The 19,171-nt window shown below is 40.8% G+C and overlaps 1 protein-coding gene across 4 annotated transcripts in view; it reads left to right on the top strand.

Annotated features, from left to right (window-relative positions):
- DGKB (diacylglycerol kinase beta) overlaps positions 1-19,171 on the top strand; it is a 411,208-nt gene that overhangs the window by 64,565 nt on the left and 327,472 nt on the right. For all 4 annotated transcript variants that reach the window (XM_075214066.1, XM_075214064.1, XM_075214063.1 and 1 more), the window contains one exon: positions 6,499-6,729. In XM_075214066.1, coding sequence (XP_075070167.1) covers positions 6,651-6,729 — 79 coding nt within the window. In that variant the 5' untranslated portion in view covers positions 6,499-6,650. The remainder of the gene's footprint in view (positions 1-6,498; positions 6,730-19,171) is intronic.

The raw sequence follows: 19,171 nt of genomic DNA, 5'->3' as shown, positions 1-19,171 counted from the left end.
GACTTTTTTATTTTAATGCATTAAACTCCTCCCATTAACATTTTTAGCTAAGGATGGATTTCTCCTTTAACCTCATAAGTTTATCTGCAGCTGTAACTGACAGCAAAGTACAAAACTACCAATAGTCTTCAATGACTGACAAGTTATATTGTGGTGAGTAGAAAAGGTGGGAGATGTAAGTGTGTGGTAATTGTGTGGATTTCTCTTAAAATACTGCCAGTGACTCACATTTTTTTGCACTGTAAACTGCTTATTATTGGCCAGCACGGTGGCTCAGTGGTTAGCACTTCTGCCTCACAGCACTGGGGTCATGAGTTCAATTCCCGACCATGGCCTTATCTGTGTGGAGTTTGCATGTTCTCCCTGTGTTTGCATGGGTTTCCTCCGGGTGCTCCGGTTTCCTCCCACACTCCAAAAACATACTGGTAGGTTAATTGGCTGCTATCAAAATTGACCCTAGTCTCTCTCTCTCTGTGTGTTAGGGAATTTAGACTGTAAGCTCCAATGGGGCAGGGACTGATGTGAATGAGTTCTCTGTACAGCGCTGCGGAATCAGTGGCGCTATATAAATAAATGGAGATGATGATGATGTCCATAAATGCTATAGGTCTATAAAACTGTGCCCAGGAGTGAGCAAAATGTGCCCCATTGATGTAGGTGGCCAAGGTCCCTCATGATGGCGTTGCTGCTTATGTTGGCAGGGAGTAGGGATTGGTGGCTGGAAGTGCTGTTGGGTACATTATATTATTATGTTTCTTCAGTGAACTCTACTTAGAACAAGAAACAATGTTGGTGCAGCATCACATGTAGAGGCTGCTGCCGCTCATTGTGTGGTACATGGCCGTCGTCAGCAGCACCAGGTGGAGTGAGGAACCCTGTCTGTTTGCAGTCCGGAACTCAGGCCAGGGTACAAATATAGCTCTTATCGCTATTCTGCTCTTCTGGATTCCCATATTTACATATATATCTTAAAATATTAATCCTCAATTCAACTATTCAAGGATTATAGAAAGTTTGGGAGATCCACTTTTACTGTTGCGCTCCTGGACAAAATATTTATGTTTTAAGTCATGTATATTAAAGAATCCAATGTACATCTTTTTAATTATTTGGTTTAGATCAGATCGACATGTACTGAAGCTGAAAATAAATTAGTTGTGCTTCTGTGCTCCCTGTATTGGCTACATAGCTGCTTTGTATCGTATCCAAAGGGCAGGGATCTCCAATGTTAAATCATTTTCTCCAGTAACTGAATACGAAGTCTCTGCACTGATCTCATCATCTCACCCTACAACCTGTCCCCTCGACCCTATTCCCTCCCAAATACTCCGCTCCCTCTCCTCCACTGCATGCCCACCTCTAACTCACCTCTTCAACCTGTCTCTCTCCACTGACACATTTCCATCCTCCTTTAAACATGTGCTCATCTCACCTTTTCTAAAGAAACCATCTCTCAATCCAGCCTCTCTCTCCAAATACCACCCTATTCCTCTCCTCCCCTTTGCCTCCAAACTACTTGAGCGATTAGTGTACAAATGCCTGTCTCACTTTCTCTCCTCTAATTCCCTTCTCGGCTTTCTACAATCAGGCTTCTGCCCCCAAAATTCCACTGAAACTGCTCTCACAAAAATGACCAATGATCTACTTACTGCAAAGTCTAAGGGCTAGATTTACTAAGCTGCGGGTTTGAAAAAGTGGGGATGTTGCCTATAGCAACCAATCAGATTCTAGCTATCATTTATTTAGTACCTTCTACAAAATGACAGGTAGAATCTGATTGGTTGCTATAGGCAACATCCCCACTTTTTCAAACCCGCAGCTTAGTAAATCTAGCCCTAAGTGTCATTCCTCCATACTCATTCTCCTGGACCTCTCTGCTGCTTTTGATACTGTTGATCACCCTCTTCTCCTAATCACCCTTCACTCCATTGGCCTTCGTGACACAGTTCTTACCTGGTTCACTTCCTACATATTGAACCGCTCCTTTAGTGTTTCTACCTCTTGCGCATTCTCTCCACCCCCACTATCTGTTGGGGTCCCAAAAGGCTCTGTTCTTGGCCATGTCCTCTTTTCATTATATATCTCTTCTTTTGCTACACTAATTTGCTCTTTCGGCCTCCAATATCACCTCTATGCTGATGACCCCCAGATCTATATCTCTTCCTCTGACCTCTCTCATTTTGTACTATCTCGAGTAATCAACTGTCTTTCTGCTATCTCCACATGGATGTCCCAATGTTACCTAAAGCTCAACATGTTCGAAACTGAGCTTATTATCTTCCCTCCTGCCAGAGTCACCACCTGCCCTCAAATCTTCCTCGCTGTCAGTAACACCACAATTTCCCCAGTCAAGTTGACTCCACCTTAAAAACATTGCCAGAATACCTCCTTTTCTTACTGTACATGTTACCAAAACTTTTAGCCATTCTCTCATCATCTCCTGTCTTGACTATTGCAACCTCCTGCTATCTGGCATTCCTGACACCCATATAGCAACATTTAAATTCCATCCTAAATGCTGCTGCAAGACTGATCTTCCTCTCTCACCGCTCCACATCTGCTGCACCACTTTGCAAATCCCTGTGTCCTCCAGAATCCAATTCAAATTACTCAACCTTATATATAAAATCAATGAATTCTATTCCTTTCCTAGAAGGAGATTTTCAGTCCTGTGTGTATGTGTGGTAGAGATAATGAGATAATAGAGAAAACTTTCAATGATGAACTATACAAATAAATGTGAATCACAGATTACTGTATATTGTGTTTGAATTCTAATTTTAGATGATGCTTCCTGTGGCTAAAACTACCCCCTCATGCTAAACATTGCTCAACACCTCTGTTCTGTGTCTCTCTTCCACTCTCATCACATCCTCCCATTCCTGGCTACAGGACTTTTTTCAAGTTCCTTCTAATTTGTGGAATTCCCTCCCTCGCACCACAAGACTTCCCTCTAGTCTACAAACCTTTAAGCCTTCTCTGAAAACCCAACTCTTCAGGCAAGCTTATAATTTTCCTCTACCACCATCTAAATCTCCATAGGTTACCCTATTACCACCCTTTACACAGCTAACACAAGACAACAACCCTCTAACCAACATAGTTTTGTGATTGATCATACAGTCCACTCAATACTTTGTAACCTTTGCATTCTAGCTGGACAAATATTCAATATGATGCAGGACTTACCCTTGTGTATCAAACCACTGTCCTATAGATTGTCTCTCTGTCTGTATGTATCACCCAGTATTGTTTTATTACTGTTTGCTCCCAATTGTAAAGTGCTACGGAATCTGCTGGCGCATTATAAATAAATGTTGATGAGGATGAGGATGATGATTATAATCATTGTGTTGAAAGCTATATTGTTATAAGAGGGAGGTCTGACATCATGACTGATCTGGGGAGATATGAACTGGACATGAGTATAACGTCCCTGTCCATTGGCCCAGTCCTGATTGGTTGGCTCAGTACAGTGTGATCCGCTCCCAGATTGGCCTCCTTGCTCAAAGATCTGCTAGATTTGGTGCAGTATTTCAAGTGTTTATTTGAGTTTATGGTGTGGGTGGAGGCTGGTGGTGGCTCTATATGAGGAGCACATGTTGCTGTATATTGTATGTATCATGTTGTATTTCTGAATAACCATCAATACAGCTGAGAAATGCAACAGCCCTTGTACAGGCAGCTTAAGAGCAGCAAACATCATTCTGCTTACAAGATCCTGCATGACGCCGATAACCTGTTGTAATCCTGTGACCTGCAGATAAGAGCTAACCTTATAATCTGTTCCCTGGCTGTCCTGTGTTCATAGTAAGGTGTGAGGGAGAACAAGCCTAAAATAATTAACCAAAATTAGTGACACCGCTGGCAGAACTCCAAATCATTTACTGCTCTCTTCAATTATATTGGTCAGTGGGCCAATATGTTTAGGCCACAGCCCCTATTTATCATGTCATTCTAGCATTTTACTTTTTTCTAAAGCTTCTTTTCAACTATGGTTCTATTAAAGGCGGGATTAATGCATAAAAAATAAGGGTTCCTTCTAAACAAGCAGGATCCTTCCCTGATCGCCCCTGGCTCCCACATACCTGCAGTTCCTCTAGCAGCCCGGCTCTCTGTTGTCAGAATCAGGAAATAGTGATAAAATCTGTTCTAGAAATTCAGTGAAATAAAAGGGCAGAAACTCTAGGGGAACCCCAGTAACTTACCTGGCAGAAGTGCCCAGGGGAGGGCTGGCAACTTTTGGCCTCAGGGGCTAACACAAACAAGTGACCCAGGCTCTACTACAATGACAAAAAGGAATGATGAAAACCTTTCAGGCATGACTTGTCTAATGTGGATTTGGTTTTATATAGCCAGTGAAATATACCGAAAATGATTATGACAAAGAGCTGTAATCAAATACAACACATTCATATTTGAGTAATATTGAATGTATATACAATTTTATTGACGGAAATACAATACAGAAAGCATCTTAGTGAAAAATGTACAATACAGACAACATTCTAGTGGCCTCTATACAATACAGATAGTTCCTTAATAAACTGGATACAACATAGAGAGCATTCTACTGACCTTTACACAATACAGAGAGCATTCTACTGACCTCTGCATAATACCGAAAGCATTCTCCTGACCTATTCACAATACAGAGAGCATTCTACTGACCTCTCTATAATACAGAGAGCATTCTACTGACCTCTTCATGATACAGAGAACATTCTACTGATGTGTACACAATGCAGAGAGCATTCTACTGACCTCTACATAATACACATAGCATCCCACTAATCTCTTCATAATATAGAGCACTCTACTGACCTCTACATAATACAGAGTGCATTCTACTGACCTCTACACAATGCAGAGAGCATTCTACTGACATCTACACAATGCACAGGCTATTCTACTGACCTCTACACAAGACAGAGATCTCTCTAGTAAACAGAATACAATACAGAGAGCATATTAATGATGGATGTACAATAGAGGTATTTTAGTGTCATGTATTTATATAGAACATAGAGCATTCTAGTTATCTCTATACAATACAGAGAGCATTCTGGTAACCTATATAGGGCTAAAGAAGATCATATTTTAACCCCTAACCCCCCAACCATTTCTTGTCTTGCTTTGGGGTCTAGTGGAAGGGCTCTTCACAGCGCAGTTCCATCAAACTGGACAAAAGACAACAGTGTCTGTCCCTTTAATTCCTGCAGAGCCTCCCTCTACCCACAACACTCTGATCCCCTTTTCGACTGAAAACAAGGCAGGAGCTGGTGGAGGGGGGCAGAGCGGGCACATCAGAAGTGCGAGCTGATAATATGAGCGCGTCCCCTTGTCCCCTACTGCTCTGTGGCCAAACACTCTCAGAAAGTGAGAGACTGTAAGTGCGTGGCTGCATTACAGAGACCAGCAAACACTCTGAGACATGCACAACTGCTTTCTCTAAGCATAGGCAAACCGAGGGGGGGGGGGGTTTCCTAGTGCCTGGAAACCCCCTCCAAGCCTGGGGAACAGAATAATTGAGTTGGCTGGTCCCTGTCCCCGCTTCACACAGCTCTGCTTGAAAAGGGAGAGCTGCATAGGAAGAGTTGGAGAGCAGCCACGCCCCCATGCATGCTGGTCACGCCCACTGGCAGCGTGGTGTGGAAACCCCTCTCTACAAATCCAGTGTTTCCCCTGCTGAGGTCACCCCTATCTTTGTGCTCGTATCCCTCCTTGTGCCATGATTCAACATCTAGCAAAAAGTACAAGCGAAATAGAACTGTGTATCTTCTATGACTACAGGATATAATAATAAGAATAGCATCCAACCTACACAGGGAAGAAGCAGCGCTGTGCAATTGTCTATACGTATAGATTACCTATAGAAGTGGTATTATGCAGTTGTTCATACTAAAACACAATAAGAAGAAACCCTGAGACCTATTTACAGAAAACAGAACAAGTAACTGCCTATAAAGCACCTACAGAATAAGATATTGAGAATTGCACCTATCAACACATACAGACTATGTGCAGATACTAAGAATTATTCCCAGTATACAGAAAAACAGGAATACAAGAGACATGGTCAGCGACAACACTTCCAAAGATAACATTTTAAAAACTTGGGGCTAGATTTACTAAGCTGCGGGTTTGAAAAAGTGGGGATGTTGCCTATAGCAACCAATCAGATTCTAGCTGTCATTTTGTAGAAAGTACTAAATAAATGAAAGCTAGGAATCTGATTGGTTGCTATAGGCAACATCCCCACTTTTTCAAACTCGCAGCTTAGTAAATCTAGCCCTTAGAATGTCCCTATTAATTGGGGACTGATGGTAACTATGTCCTGCTAATGCATCGTGGTAAATATATATTATTTTGCAAAGTTGTTTTGATGACGGGGATTCACTGTGTCTGTGGTTAACTGAGCTGCAAGGAAAAATGACAAGAGTGATACTGTCAGAGATCTTTTTTTATATATTTAATTGTATTTTCTTTCCGTTTCAGAGTATTAAATGCACAATGACTTCATAGAGGTTTTCATCTCTGTAATTATCCCCTGACTGAGAACTAAAGACTCTTCGGTATTGGAAGGAAATTATATCAATTATCCCTGCGTTCAGACTGTCACACTTGTCCTCTCCGCCACTGGAATCTCTATGACCAGAATGAGTAACCAAGAAAAGTGGGTCAATCTCAGCCCCGCAGAATTTTCTCAACTTCAAAAGTATGCAGAATGTGAGTATCATATTGCTTTGAATATTTTAATCTTCACACTTAGTTTCCGATGAGCAGTCTGAATGGTGAGGATTGGATGTGTTCAGAAACCTAGTGCTACCTTTGGGACATAATAATCTAGTGTATATCTTTTATTCCTATCTTGTTATTATAAGGGTCGTTTGCCAAGGTCAGCACGAGATGTAGCAGCATTGTTAACTTGTTTGCTTGAGCGCGCCCGGCATCTTCTTGCGCTTATTCTCCCGCCTCCAATGTGAACCAATAATTCTATACATGATTACCCTGGCAACAAGGACAGCGTTGTATTTTAGTATTGTAATAGTCTTACTGTATGCTGTGTTTTCTCCTTCCGTACTGCTAAACTAATTTAACACCTTATGCATAACGGATGTAGCTCTTCAATAATGGATGTGCTTTACAGAATAAATCACACACAGGGATCTTTAAAAACATGTTAGAGAGTCAAAGTTGAAAGGATCTCATGAGGGTTAATATTCTGACAGTCAAGCGGTTAATTTTAGATTTAATGGGGTGAAAATCACAGCATGTGTAGACCCCAGACGACAGTTGATAGAGATCAGATTGGATGACTGTGATCTGACCGTGTGGGTCTGTCCGCTCCTATCGTACCCCATTAGATCCACATGTTCAGCCCAAGCAATGAATGGCTAGTTGCCAACATTCTAAATTGATCTCTAAGGACACTGAACCATGTGACACGTGATACTGTCTTGGTGAACTACAAGCCTATTCATGTCCTGGTTACTGCATTTCACATAAACAACTGTTTTGCATTTTAAATGCAAATCTCCAACAAATATAAAGACCAGGAAATGAAAATAAAGGTTAAATCTTGTATGTGCAGTAACATACGGCAAAAGAGGCTTTTCATAGTGTGTTTGGTCAATGAAAAAAGGAAAAATCGTGACATTTCCAGGGACAGCAATTTTCCAATTAGGAAACTAGGGAGAGTTGGCAATTATACCAAACTTCCCGCAGCCTAGGTACAAGTGCTGAGCCCGGGGTCTCCCTTAAATCATTATTCCCCTTTCACTTCTGCAAATAATAACATCCGCCAGTATATTATACAGCCCCATGATCAACATGTTATATACAGTGCTAAGACAATGTGTTATATACAGCTCTATGAGACATGGGGTGGTATATAACATGTAATGATATTTTGGTTATAGAATATGGCACTGAAACAGTATATAAAATATAACAGGCCTGATTTATTAAGAAAAGTAAGGCAAAAAAATGAGTGAGTTTTCTCCTGTACAAAACCATGTGACAATGCAAGGGGTGCAAATTAGTTTATTATTTTGCACAAAAGGAAAATACTGGTTCTTTTTTCATATAACACACAAATACTTGATAGCTTTTTTTTTTACATTGAATTCTATGTTGATTTAGAACATGCCTTATATTGAATTCTAGTTGATATAGATCATGCCCTACCCCAACTATAAATCTGTGCTCATATTTTAAATTTACCTCCCCCTCCAATGCAACATGGCTTTGCCAAGATGCAAAGTTACTCCTTTATTTTGCTTTTCTTTCCTTAATGAATCAGGCCTGATATCATGGGCAGCATGTGGCTTAGTGGTTAGCACTTCTGCCTCAGAGTGCTGAGTTCAATTCCCGACCATGGCCTTAACTGTGCGGAGATTATACGTTCTCCCCAAGTTTGCACTAGTTTTCTCCCACAATCCAAAAACATCCTGGTAGGTTAATTAGCTGCTCTCAAAATTGACATTAGTCTGTGTGTGTCTGTGTGTATGTTAGGAAATTTAAACTGTAAGCTCCAATAGGGCAGGAACTGATGAGTGAGTTCTTTGTACAGCACTGCGGAATTATTGGCGCTACATAAATAAATAAATGATGACGATGATATATATACAGCCACAAAATCAATATAATGTAATATAGCCTAATGAATCATATGGTATGACTAAATACACTTTCAACTGGTAGATGTGCGCTGCTTATTTCTAGATATCAATGTTTCCCTTTATGGGGTATATTTAGATCCCTGTTATCGTGCATGATAATGTTTCACATGTAATAAACTTTTGACTTCATGCCATTGTCTGCGAAACTAAGTAAAGGACTTTTGGCACCTGTTATGTCCCCATAGATAGTTCATTTTAGCATGGATGCAGGACAAACCTCGAGCAAACAGACTGCTGATAACATCTCTAAAAAACTGTGAAGAAATTTTACTACGCGTTTCGTTCCTAGAACTTCGTCAGGATTTAGTTTATTTTTAGTGCAAACATGTCGTATCTGGCTATTTTAACTCATTAAGGGGCAACTGACTGTTAAAAAAATTACCAACAGATAGACATAACATTACTTTGAAAAAAGTACGCTCCTTTCAATCAGATTATTACTAATTGCGTATAAAATACTATACGATGAGCATTCTTTTTCCTTATTTTGTTTGTTTTTAGAATCTTCTACAGCGGGTTGCGAAACAGTGGTAAGAAGGACCTGCTAAGAAATTCTAATTGGAAGTTATTGTATTGAATTTAGTTTCTATTCCGTAGTTTTGAGCGCTCTTAAAGGGAATCAGATTATTAATTACTTAGATAGATATATACAGTTTTATACTGTTAATATCAAGGCCTCTAAGCTGAGTGATCTGGAAATTTCAATGTTACATTGTTAAAAAGAGAACTTCTTAGGAAAAAGTTAGAGTCCTAATAAAAAGTTACATTTTAACTTTTTCGGGTTGACAGGGACAGCTTAATGTCACCATAAGGCCATACCTTTAAACATAAAATTGCCAAAATGCCAAAATATTAACAAGCATTCCAGCATCAGCTAGCTCCCTTCTCTCAGCTAGATCCCAGAACCTGCAATTTAGACTGCCATCATCCTCATCCTCTTCAGTGTGTACATCATCAATACACAATATTAATTCATCCCCACTGGAATCTACCATTACAGAAGTCTCTGTAATTTGATATAATTGCTGGTAATGCCCTTCCTCGTGGGAATTTGTTAATTTAGTTAATTTTGTTAATTTAACGACAGACCTGTCACGATTTTTGACTAATTCTTTTAGACCAGGCCAAATGTCAAAATGTTGTGCTGACTCATCTGCATCCCCACTGGGTGTCTTGGGAAAGCTAAGTTTTTTTCCTAGCAGCAGTTGTAGTGTCATGTACCACTTTAACTGTCAACTGACCAGGAGCTCATTGCATCTCTTGAGATCTGGGTCAGTTGAAAAGAAACAGAATACATAGCTCTTAAACCTAGGATCATGCACAGTTACCAAAATGTAGTGATCCAATTTCAAGATATTGATAACTCTCAGATCCTGGTGAAGTGAATAAAATACTTGATCCACAAGTCCTAAACAGTTAGCAGAATTGCTTATTTTGAACTTGTCCTTCAAATTGTCTAGCTCCTTTTCCAAAAGTCTAATTAGAGGAATCATGAGACTCAAGCTAACAGCGTCTGAACTCACTTCACAGTTGACTACGTAGAGTAGTTTCAGCACCTTGCACAACACTGAAAAGTATTCTCCACTGCGCTGGACTAAAATATATTCCCCCTCAAATTTGATTATTCTTGCAGGAGCTGCAATCCTCTACATGCTGTTGCAGAATGCCGAAAATGACCCGAATTATTTTGGGACACAGACAGCATCTCCTGCATGTCATTGTCATTTTTAGAAAGCTTGGTACCACCAAGTTGTTTGTGTTAGCAAAACAGGGAATGTGATGTAATTCTCCCTGCTGTAATGCTCTCACAATATTGGTGGCGTTATCACAAATGGCATGTAGTCCAGGAGAGTCCAAGCAGGATAAGCCATGTTGCAATGACATCCCTTAGTTTTTCAAACAGGTTGTCATCGGTATGCCTCTTAGTGAAGAGGCTGATGCTGGAATGTTAATTAATATTTTGGGTAAAATGGCATGTTGGCATTTTTATGTTTTTCTACAGTAAAGTTTCACCTTTATTAAACATGTGTTTTTTTTCTTTAAAAAGGTGAAAGCTTATTTTATGTTTTTTACATTTTTGTTACCGAGACCTCTGTAATGGTGGATTCCTGCGGGGATGAATTAATATTGTGTTAAGATGATGTACGCACTGATGAGGGTGAGGATAAGGCTGAAGATCATGACAACAAAGTCTTCCCACTGCAGAGTTCATTGACAGCACTGATAGCTTAGCTGCCTTAAGCCCATTGCTAACTTGTTTTGTGGGGGACCCAAACAAACCAAGCACTTCAGCCACAAAATTGGCACCCCTTGTCGCTGAAGTGCTTGGTTTGTTAAAGTGTGCATGTCCTTCTTAAGATCCTTTATAAGGGTGGGTGAGAGGGCCCAAGGACAATTCCACCTTGCACAACTTTTATCTACCGCTGTGTGCCAATATGTACCTACATGTGCTATAAACTGTCGTGTGCTTTGCAAAACGTAGCTTTCCCAAACACCCATTGATGATGCAGATGACTCAGAGCAACATTTTGACATCTGGGGGTAAAGGTATCAAGCTAAGAGTTTTCGGCGGGTTTGAAAAACCAATCAGATTCTAGCTAGCATTTATTTAGTTCATTCTACACAATGATAGCTAGAATCTGATTGGTTGCTATAGGCAACATCTCCACTTTTCAAACTCGCCGAAAAACTCTCAGCTTGATACATTTACCCCCTGGTCTTGTCTACTCTAAAAGAATCAGGGGCGGATCTAGTGAATTCTTCTACCCGGGGTGATTTAGGGGGGGCGATTTAGGCCCCGCCCCCTTTTTTACATCTGAGGCTGCCGGCGGCTGCATACTATGTGCAGGTCCGTTCAGCAGTGACAGGTAGGGACAGTGTGCTGCCCGGATGCTCTGATTGTGTTTAAAACACAATCAGAGCAGCCGGGCAGCACACTGTCCCTGCCTGTCACTGCCGAACGGACCTGCACATAGTGTGCAGCCGCCGGCAGCAAGCCCCTGATCGCCCCCCCCCTGGATCCGCCACTGAAAAGAATTGACCAAAATTAGTTGCACCGTTGCCGTAACTCCACCTGATCCTGCTATCAACATCCAAATAATGGTGGAGGATTATTATTATTTTCTTTTAACGGTATTAAGACAACAGTTTTATTAACAAAGAACAACATTGCTTGCAGCAGTAATGTAAGCAAGGATGTCTAAATAGACGTGTGTATGTATTACTCAAACCTTCCTCTTTGCTGCTGTTTTATCAGTATTGCACAAAGTGTTCGTAATCTGCACTTTATGTTAAAGGTACCTAGCTATGTTTTAATTTTTTGGGGATTGGGTCCGATTCGAAGCTCAGTGATGACCTTGCTTTTTGCTGATAATGTCAATGGCTCTTTTTAGTGCACTGTCTGGAACAAGATCCGATATACACATTTCAGAGTGATCACAGACAATTTTTGGACACCTGGCGGATTTACCATTCTGAAGTTTGTTTTCAGTCATCCTTTCAATTGCTTCTCTCTCGTACGTGTGACTCCAACTGTGTTATAGGAGTGCTCTGGGTGACGGCGATCTCCTCGTCTTCATCTTCCAAAGCTTTGTCTGCAGGGGCCGGTGACACACCCATTTGTTTTCTTAAGTCTCTTAGCTGTTCTTTAAACTGGACATATTTATCGTCCTGCCTCAGGGCCTCCTCTGTATTATTCTTCTGGAGCGCAGTGTATCTCTCGTGTACAAGCTCTCTTAAATCTGGGATCTCATACGGCGGGTCACATTTTAATTTAAATACTGTCTCCTCAACTGCGTCTATATATTGGTTTAAATCTCTGTTCAGTGCAGCGTATTCCAACATAACAGATTCCATGCTGCCCACATGTTCCGTGTCACAGTCTGTCTGAAGCAGATGTAATGCCACTCCAGTTGTAATATCCATTCCTGTGTCTATATATATTTGGCAGTTCTTCAGGAATGAGAGGGAGGTATCCACAGAGCGGCAGGAGATTAAAGATGCAGTATGAGCAGACATGGTTTAATAATGTAGAGTTCATTGATAGCAGTGTTGGGCTTAAGGCAGCTAAGCTATTGGTAGCTTGTTTTGTGGGGGCCCAAACAAACCAAGCACTTCAGCTACAAAAGTGGCACTCCTTGTCGCTGGATTTGGTTTGTTAAACTGTACATGGATGTCCTTTTACATAAGGGTGGGTGGGAGGACGCAAGGACAATTCCATGTTGCACCAATTTTTTTCTGCCATTGCTGTGTGGCAATGTTTCCTAGATGTGCTATGAACTGCCGTGTGTTTGTGTCGTTGCTCTATCGCTTAGCATCCAGACAGCTCACTATAGTCTTTGTCTGAAAGTGTATGAAAATAATACTGTGACCTGTGAGGTGGTCAAAATTGACTGCAAATGACTTGAAATTAGTGTTATTGAGGTTAATAATAATGTAGAAACATATTTTAGCAATTTTTCTAAAAAAAAAAATACAGAGCCAAAACCAAAACACGGGGGTCAGTGAACATCTCTATATACTATACAGAGGTGCAGACAGTTTAAGATGACTTCTGATTTATTTATAATCGACAACTAAAGATATGTTATTACTTAGTTCAAGAAAAGCACAAAACATTCAAGTTCTATTAGAAGTCAATACTATATAGATTTTATTTAGAGTTCACCGATAGATTAGCATAATGTATTATTAATAATGCTATCCTATACTTGCCAAAAACACCAAACATTTACCTTTCATTTTATTTTGTTTGTGCACATTATAGTTTCAGTTTAATTCCCACCAAAGTAAAGGTATGAGAGGGACTTAGCGGGGAAGAGAAATGAAGACTAGTTGAAGCGAGAGCTGCTAGAATGTATTATACATGAGTCATCAGCATTTTAATCAAAAGACTTCATATTATCCCAAAGCTAAACACTGAGCCGCTAGAGATCTTGTAAAAGACTTAGGCAAAGTCCTGGGGGGGTTTGAAGCGATACTTTTGAAAAATTAAATGAATCCTCAAACTAAATGTGTATGGAAATAAACCCCATATGCAAATCATTGCTTTGCTGAGGTTTAACTAATCAAAACGTGTAAATAGAAACAGAGATGTGTTAATATTTTAAATAATATATTTGTATATTTCATGGGAAAGAAGTTAAAAATGTGTTAAAAAGCAAAATGTAGACATTGACAACTAATGTTGGCAACTGTCGCTAAATGTTGACAACTAAATCTTGACAGGATCAATGTAATGACAATGTTATCCAGGTACTTGTGGATAAGAACGGATAAAATAAATCCTATTGCTATTTTGATGGTAAAACTTAAGCAGACTTGCCAACTCTCCCGAAATATCCGGGAGACTCCCGCATTTTGCGAGAGTCTCCCGGGCTCCCGGGCGAGTGTGGCAATCCCCCGCATCTGGATAATTCTGCCCACTTCCTAGTGAAGTGGGCAGAATTAAGTCCCAATCGCGGCGTTTGGCCCCGCCCCCCGCTGTCAAATGACGCATTTTGCGTCATCACGTCATGGGGGCAGGTCCAAAATGACGTCACTTGGAGCCCCGCCCCCCCCCCCCCCCCCCCCCCCCCCCCCCCCGTCACGCCCACCTCCTCTGCAGGCTCCCGGATTTCACCAACAGAAAGTTGGTAAGTATGAACTTAAGAGAGATGCATAATGGTGAAGGTAACTTGATAGACTTTAATCTTTGAATGAGTGACACAAGGGCATTGGGGCTGTCCTTGGTGAATTGGGATGGGGTTATGGCAGTACCTTTTTTTTTTTTTAAAGACTTTAATAAGTTTTGTCACATAAAAAACAACTGACATGGTCAAAAGGTAACAGGAACAGACGATATCTATCCGTATATGCAAGAAGAGGCGACCAAATTTGATTAGAATGATTGCACAATATGAACATATATATTGGGTACAGTAGCACAAAGTTGGAAATAGAACTTGGATAAGAGTATAAAATTTAGGCGATGTATATAGAGGGTAAGGGAGAAATAGGAAGGAGAAGTGGGGGGAGTAAGAGCGGACGGGAGTGTTTAGACCGAATCCGGGGTTCCTGGGGGCTGAGTGACAGTATGCAGTGTGTAATCTACTAAATATCAATCACAGGAAGAGAGCTGAGACACTCTGAGGATGGTCAGGTGAGTGTGCAGGCCCGGAAGAAACCATTATAAAGGAACTAGTCACCCCAAATTTGGTAGAATATGTTTTCTTATTTAGATATGCAGAGATTTTTCCCATAGATGCCAGATACCAAATTGTATTAAGCAACTGCTGTCTAGAGGGGGGTCATTAATTTCCCAATGATTCGCAACTAGACATCTGGCTGCATTCAGGATCTGAACGGACAGTTTATCTGCATATTTATCTAGGACCTCAATAGGGGAGCCAAGGAGAAATGACTATGGGCATTTGGAGACCTGGACCGTAGTAACGTCACTATTGAGAGCAGCAAAATCATCCCAGAAAGAGGCAATTCGTGGGCAGCACCATCAGACATAGAAAAAGGACCCTGTTCCCCTCAGGCCCTCCAACATAAGTCAGAGGTGGAACCATAGATTATTTTCAGCCTGGTGAGGACCAGGTGCCAACGGTAATATATTTTGCAGGCATTTCCTCGACAAGGGATGAGTTGGATCTCTTAGAGACTCATTCTCTAATTGTTGCCCAAGTGTCTTAATCTGGTGGTCTGCCCAAGTCAGCTTCCCACCTGAGTTCTCGGATGGGGGTGTTGGTTTGTTTGGAGGAGATAAGAAGGCTATACAGTGTGGAAATAATCCCACTTTACAGAAGTAAGTGCACACACAAGGATTCCAGGGGGTTTAAAGGTTTTGTTAAGTCAGGTTTAGGAAGGGAGTCCACTTAGTGTTTCATTTGGAGAAAAGCAAACGGGCTAACATTAGGAAAGTCAAATTTCTCCTGCATCAGTAGTGAAATACATTGGTTTGCATGTAGAATGTCCCCCACCATCCTGATATCCTTCTCCTGCCAGGCCTTGAAACAGGAGGAGCATTGTCTTGGGGTAAAGGCGGGATTGTCCCAGAGTGGGAATGAGAGGAAGTGGTCTCAAAGTGGAGCTTGCAATAATCCCAAAGCTGACATGTGAAAAAAGCCACAGGGTGTGATCTCAACCAATCGTATTTGGTGCCCATTAGTACCCCCAGAGCTGAGCGATATACGACAGCAGGAGGCCTCCAGATCAATCCACGAGGGCCTTGGCATTTTGTAAACCAGACCACAGCCTGGCTCAGGTGAGTAGCAATATAGTATAAGCGGATGTCCGTAAATCCCCTGCCGCCGATAACCGTTGCTCTGCGCAGATTAGTGAAACTAGTGGGCGGGGGATTATGCTGCCACATGGTTTGAGAGAACCAGTGATGCAATTGGATTGGATTAGGATGGATCTAGGTTCCTGCACCGGGAGAGTTTGGAAAAGATAAAGCAAACGGGGCAGGATATTCATCTTGAGGACGACTATCCGACCCAGCCAGGAGCAGATCTGGCTGATCTAATTTACTTGCTTTAATTATGATGGGAAAGTTTTATGCATATAAGGATTCATAATTGGAAGTAATATAGACCCCCAGGTATTTTAATTTATTATACTGCAAGGAGACATTAAAGTTACTTTTAAGAAGACTGAGGGTGGGAGATTGTATGAGGAAGATTGGTTGATCTTATAAACAGAAGCTGAGCCATAAGCTGCGAGAGTAGAAAACAGATTTGGGAGTGAGGTGTGGGGAGAAGTTAGCGTGACAAGGATATGTCTGCGAATAGGCATGGTTTGTACTCTTCGGAGGCACTACGGCAGTATCTGTTTGAGTAATGTTTTTTTGATGGGGCAGTATGGTGGCTCAGTGGTTAGCAAATCTGCCTCATAGCACTGGAGTCATGAGCTTGATTCCTGAGTTCGAATCCAACTAGATGAGAAGACAGAAGAAAGATATTGCACCAACCTCTTGAAAGCAAAACATATTCTGACTGTAAGATTTCAGTAGAATTTGTGTTAAGCTGTCTTAAGGTCAAACAAGATGGAACATAATGCTAGACTTTACTGATACAACTTTGACATTATTAAATCAATATGTGCCCAAACATGTCCATCTGAGCTGGAGCAGAATTGGAGTACTATGAACTGGAGCCAGAATACTAGACCTGACATATTGGTTCACAAATGTCTGTTCTAAAAGTGTTGCCCAATCTGTACCCATCACAATCACCATTGTGTTTTGTGCGAGGGGGCAAAGACTTTTTATCTTGAAATTTCCAAAGAGAAATGTCTGAGCTTACAGAGGTCTTTCGATAAGTCGACTTCCCTTGTCCTTTGTCTGTTCCATGTATTCTTAGTATAGTTTTGGTTATCTTTAACCCATTTACATGATCACCCAGTTGCTGTATAGATCCGTCAATACTCCATAAAGGTTTATATTGTATGAGAACTCCATTATTTACTAACTTTCACCCTAGAACTCCCTTTAACCTACCCAGCAATTATTCTAATAGAAGCCACCACCAATCTTTATACCTTTGAAAGTTGCTACACGGTTCCAAGTTGGGCAGCACGGTGGCTCAGTGGTTAGCTTCTGCCTCACAGCACTGGGTTCGTAAGTTCAATGCCTGACCATGGCCTTATCTGTGAGGAGTTTGTATGTCTCACAGTGTTTTCGTGGGTTTCCTCCAGGTGCTCTGGTTTCCTCCCACACTCCAAAAACATACTGGTAGGTTAATTGGCTGCTAACAAATTGACACAAGTCTGTGTGTCAGTGTGCATGTTAGGGAATTGAGACTGTAAGCTCCAATGGGGCAGGGACTGATGTGAGTGAGTTCTCTGTACAGCGCTGCGGAATTAGTGGCGCTATATAAATAAATGATGATGATGATGATACCTTTTGTTTTCTGGATGATTGCTATAGACTACCAGAGATGTCTGTGTATTGGGGGCAGGGGAGGGGTGATCTACAGGCTCCTTACCCATTGGCTACATCATCCCTGATGGTGGGGAAGGCAAACTGTCATCACAAACCTCTAATCACACTGGCATTCTAGGAATATGGCTGGTGACAACCAGGACGTAGCATGAAGTTAGCGGCTCCTGGGAAATACCATAGTACAAGTTGGTGAACAGTATAGATAGCCTTTATCACAGACATCGTGCTCGTTCCCTCATTTTCTTCTTCAGAAAAACCTTGAGTGTACTTTATACACATTATATTCTTAGTATTTTTTTTACCGTCATTATCCAAAAACAACTATCTGTAAAAAAAGACCCAGATCAGTACAATATCCGTGGTCCATGTACGTGACACAACGAGGGGAAGGCTTTTACTGTAACTTGCATTCAGCATTGCAGTACACTAATTGTCATAGCAACTGGGAACTGTGTTGTAGTAACAGAAGATATAACACTGTACCTATAAAGCTTTCTGCAGATCTAAAAAACAAAATGCTACTCAATAAAAATGGTACTGTATATAAATGCTTCTATATATATTCTTGTTAATATTTTATGATAACCATTGCCCCCATTCCAGAAATTCGGGAACACTTAAATAGACAAAATCTACAATTTGTTTGAAACAAAATGAATTAATTATTTAGTTTACCAACCAAAGCACAAGTCACCAGCTGCAGCCATAAAAACAATAATATTCAATCTGTTTCTGTATATCGCTTTATACCTCAGCTGTCTACTAAACATAATATGCTGCATGGTATATTTACCTCTCCATACATTTGTGAAATTCATAGATAGATACAATATAATATAATAATAAATGGCAGCATGCTCAGTTATCACCATATCAGGATCGTTATTGTGGCTTTTTCTTTGAATAAATCATTTTTTCAGTCTTCAGAAATTTTTCTTTTTTTTTTTTTTCATTTTTCTATGTTTTGTTTGTTTTTATTGTATTTCTTAAATGTATTTATTTGATTACTGGAACTGAAAGCCCACATCTAGGCTTTCAGTTCCATGGTGCAGGTGCGAGCAAATTACCAGCTCACTGGTCTTGGCAGAGTTTGGCTAATCAGTGCGTTAACCCGTACCATTCTGGGCTAGAGTCACCAAGAGATTTTTTTTTTTATCAACTATCTGGCGGTAAAATATTATCATGCCAATAAAAAAATATCCTTATCGCTTCTTTATCATTATAACGCCCCTATAGTTATTATTTTCCTCTCCTGGTACCACTGACAATTTGACTTGGGGAGTGAACATTTGCTTTCAGAGCCCTCTAGTGGGCATTGGCAGGTACAATAAGTCAGGGCGGGCTATATACTGTTGGAAAATTTGTATATTTTCAGTAAAATACCCTGGAAGATTGCATGCACCTTTTTATATGTAAATGTTTTTTTTTTTACCTAGCCATTTCCTCCAGTGGTCTTCTAGGATTGCATCCACAATACAATATATAAATGGCATTGCCCTGCTTCCATCTATGCCAGGATTCCTAGAGCACATTACTGGTACCCCTCCAATCTTACACCTGA

Source organism: Mixophyes fleayi, chromosome 5 (genome assembly GCF_038048845.1).
Source record: "Mixophyes fleayi isolate aMixFle1 chromosome 5, aMixFle1.hap1, whole genome shotgun sequence".
Lineage (NCBI taxonomy): Eukaryota > Metazoa > Chordata > Amphibia > Anura > Limnodynastidae > Mixophyes > Mixophyes fleayi.
Note: the sequence above shows the minus strand (reverse complement) of the source record. Positions and strands in the feature narration are given on the sequence as shown.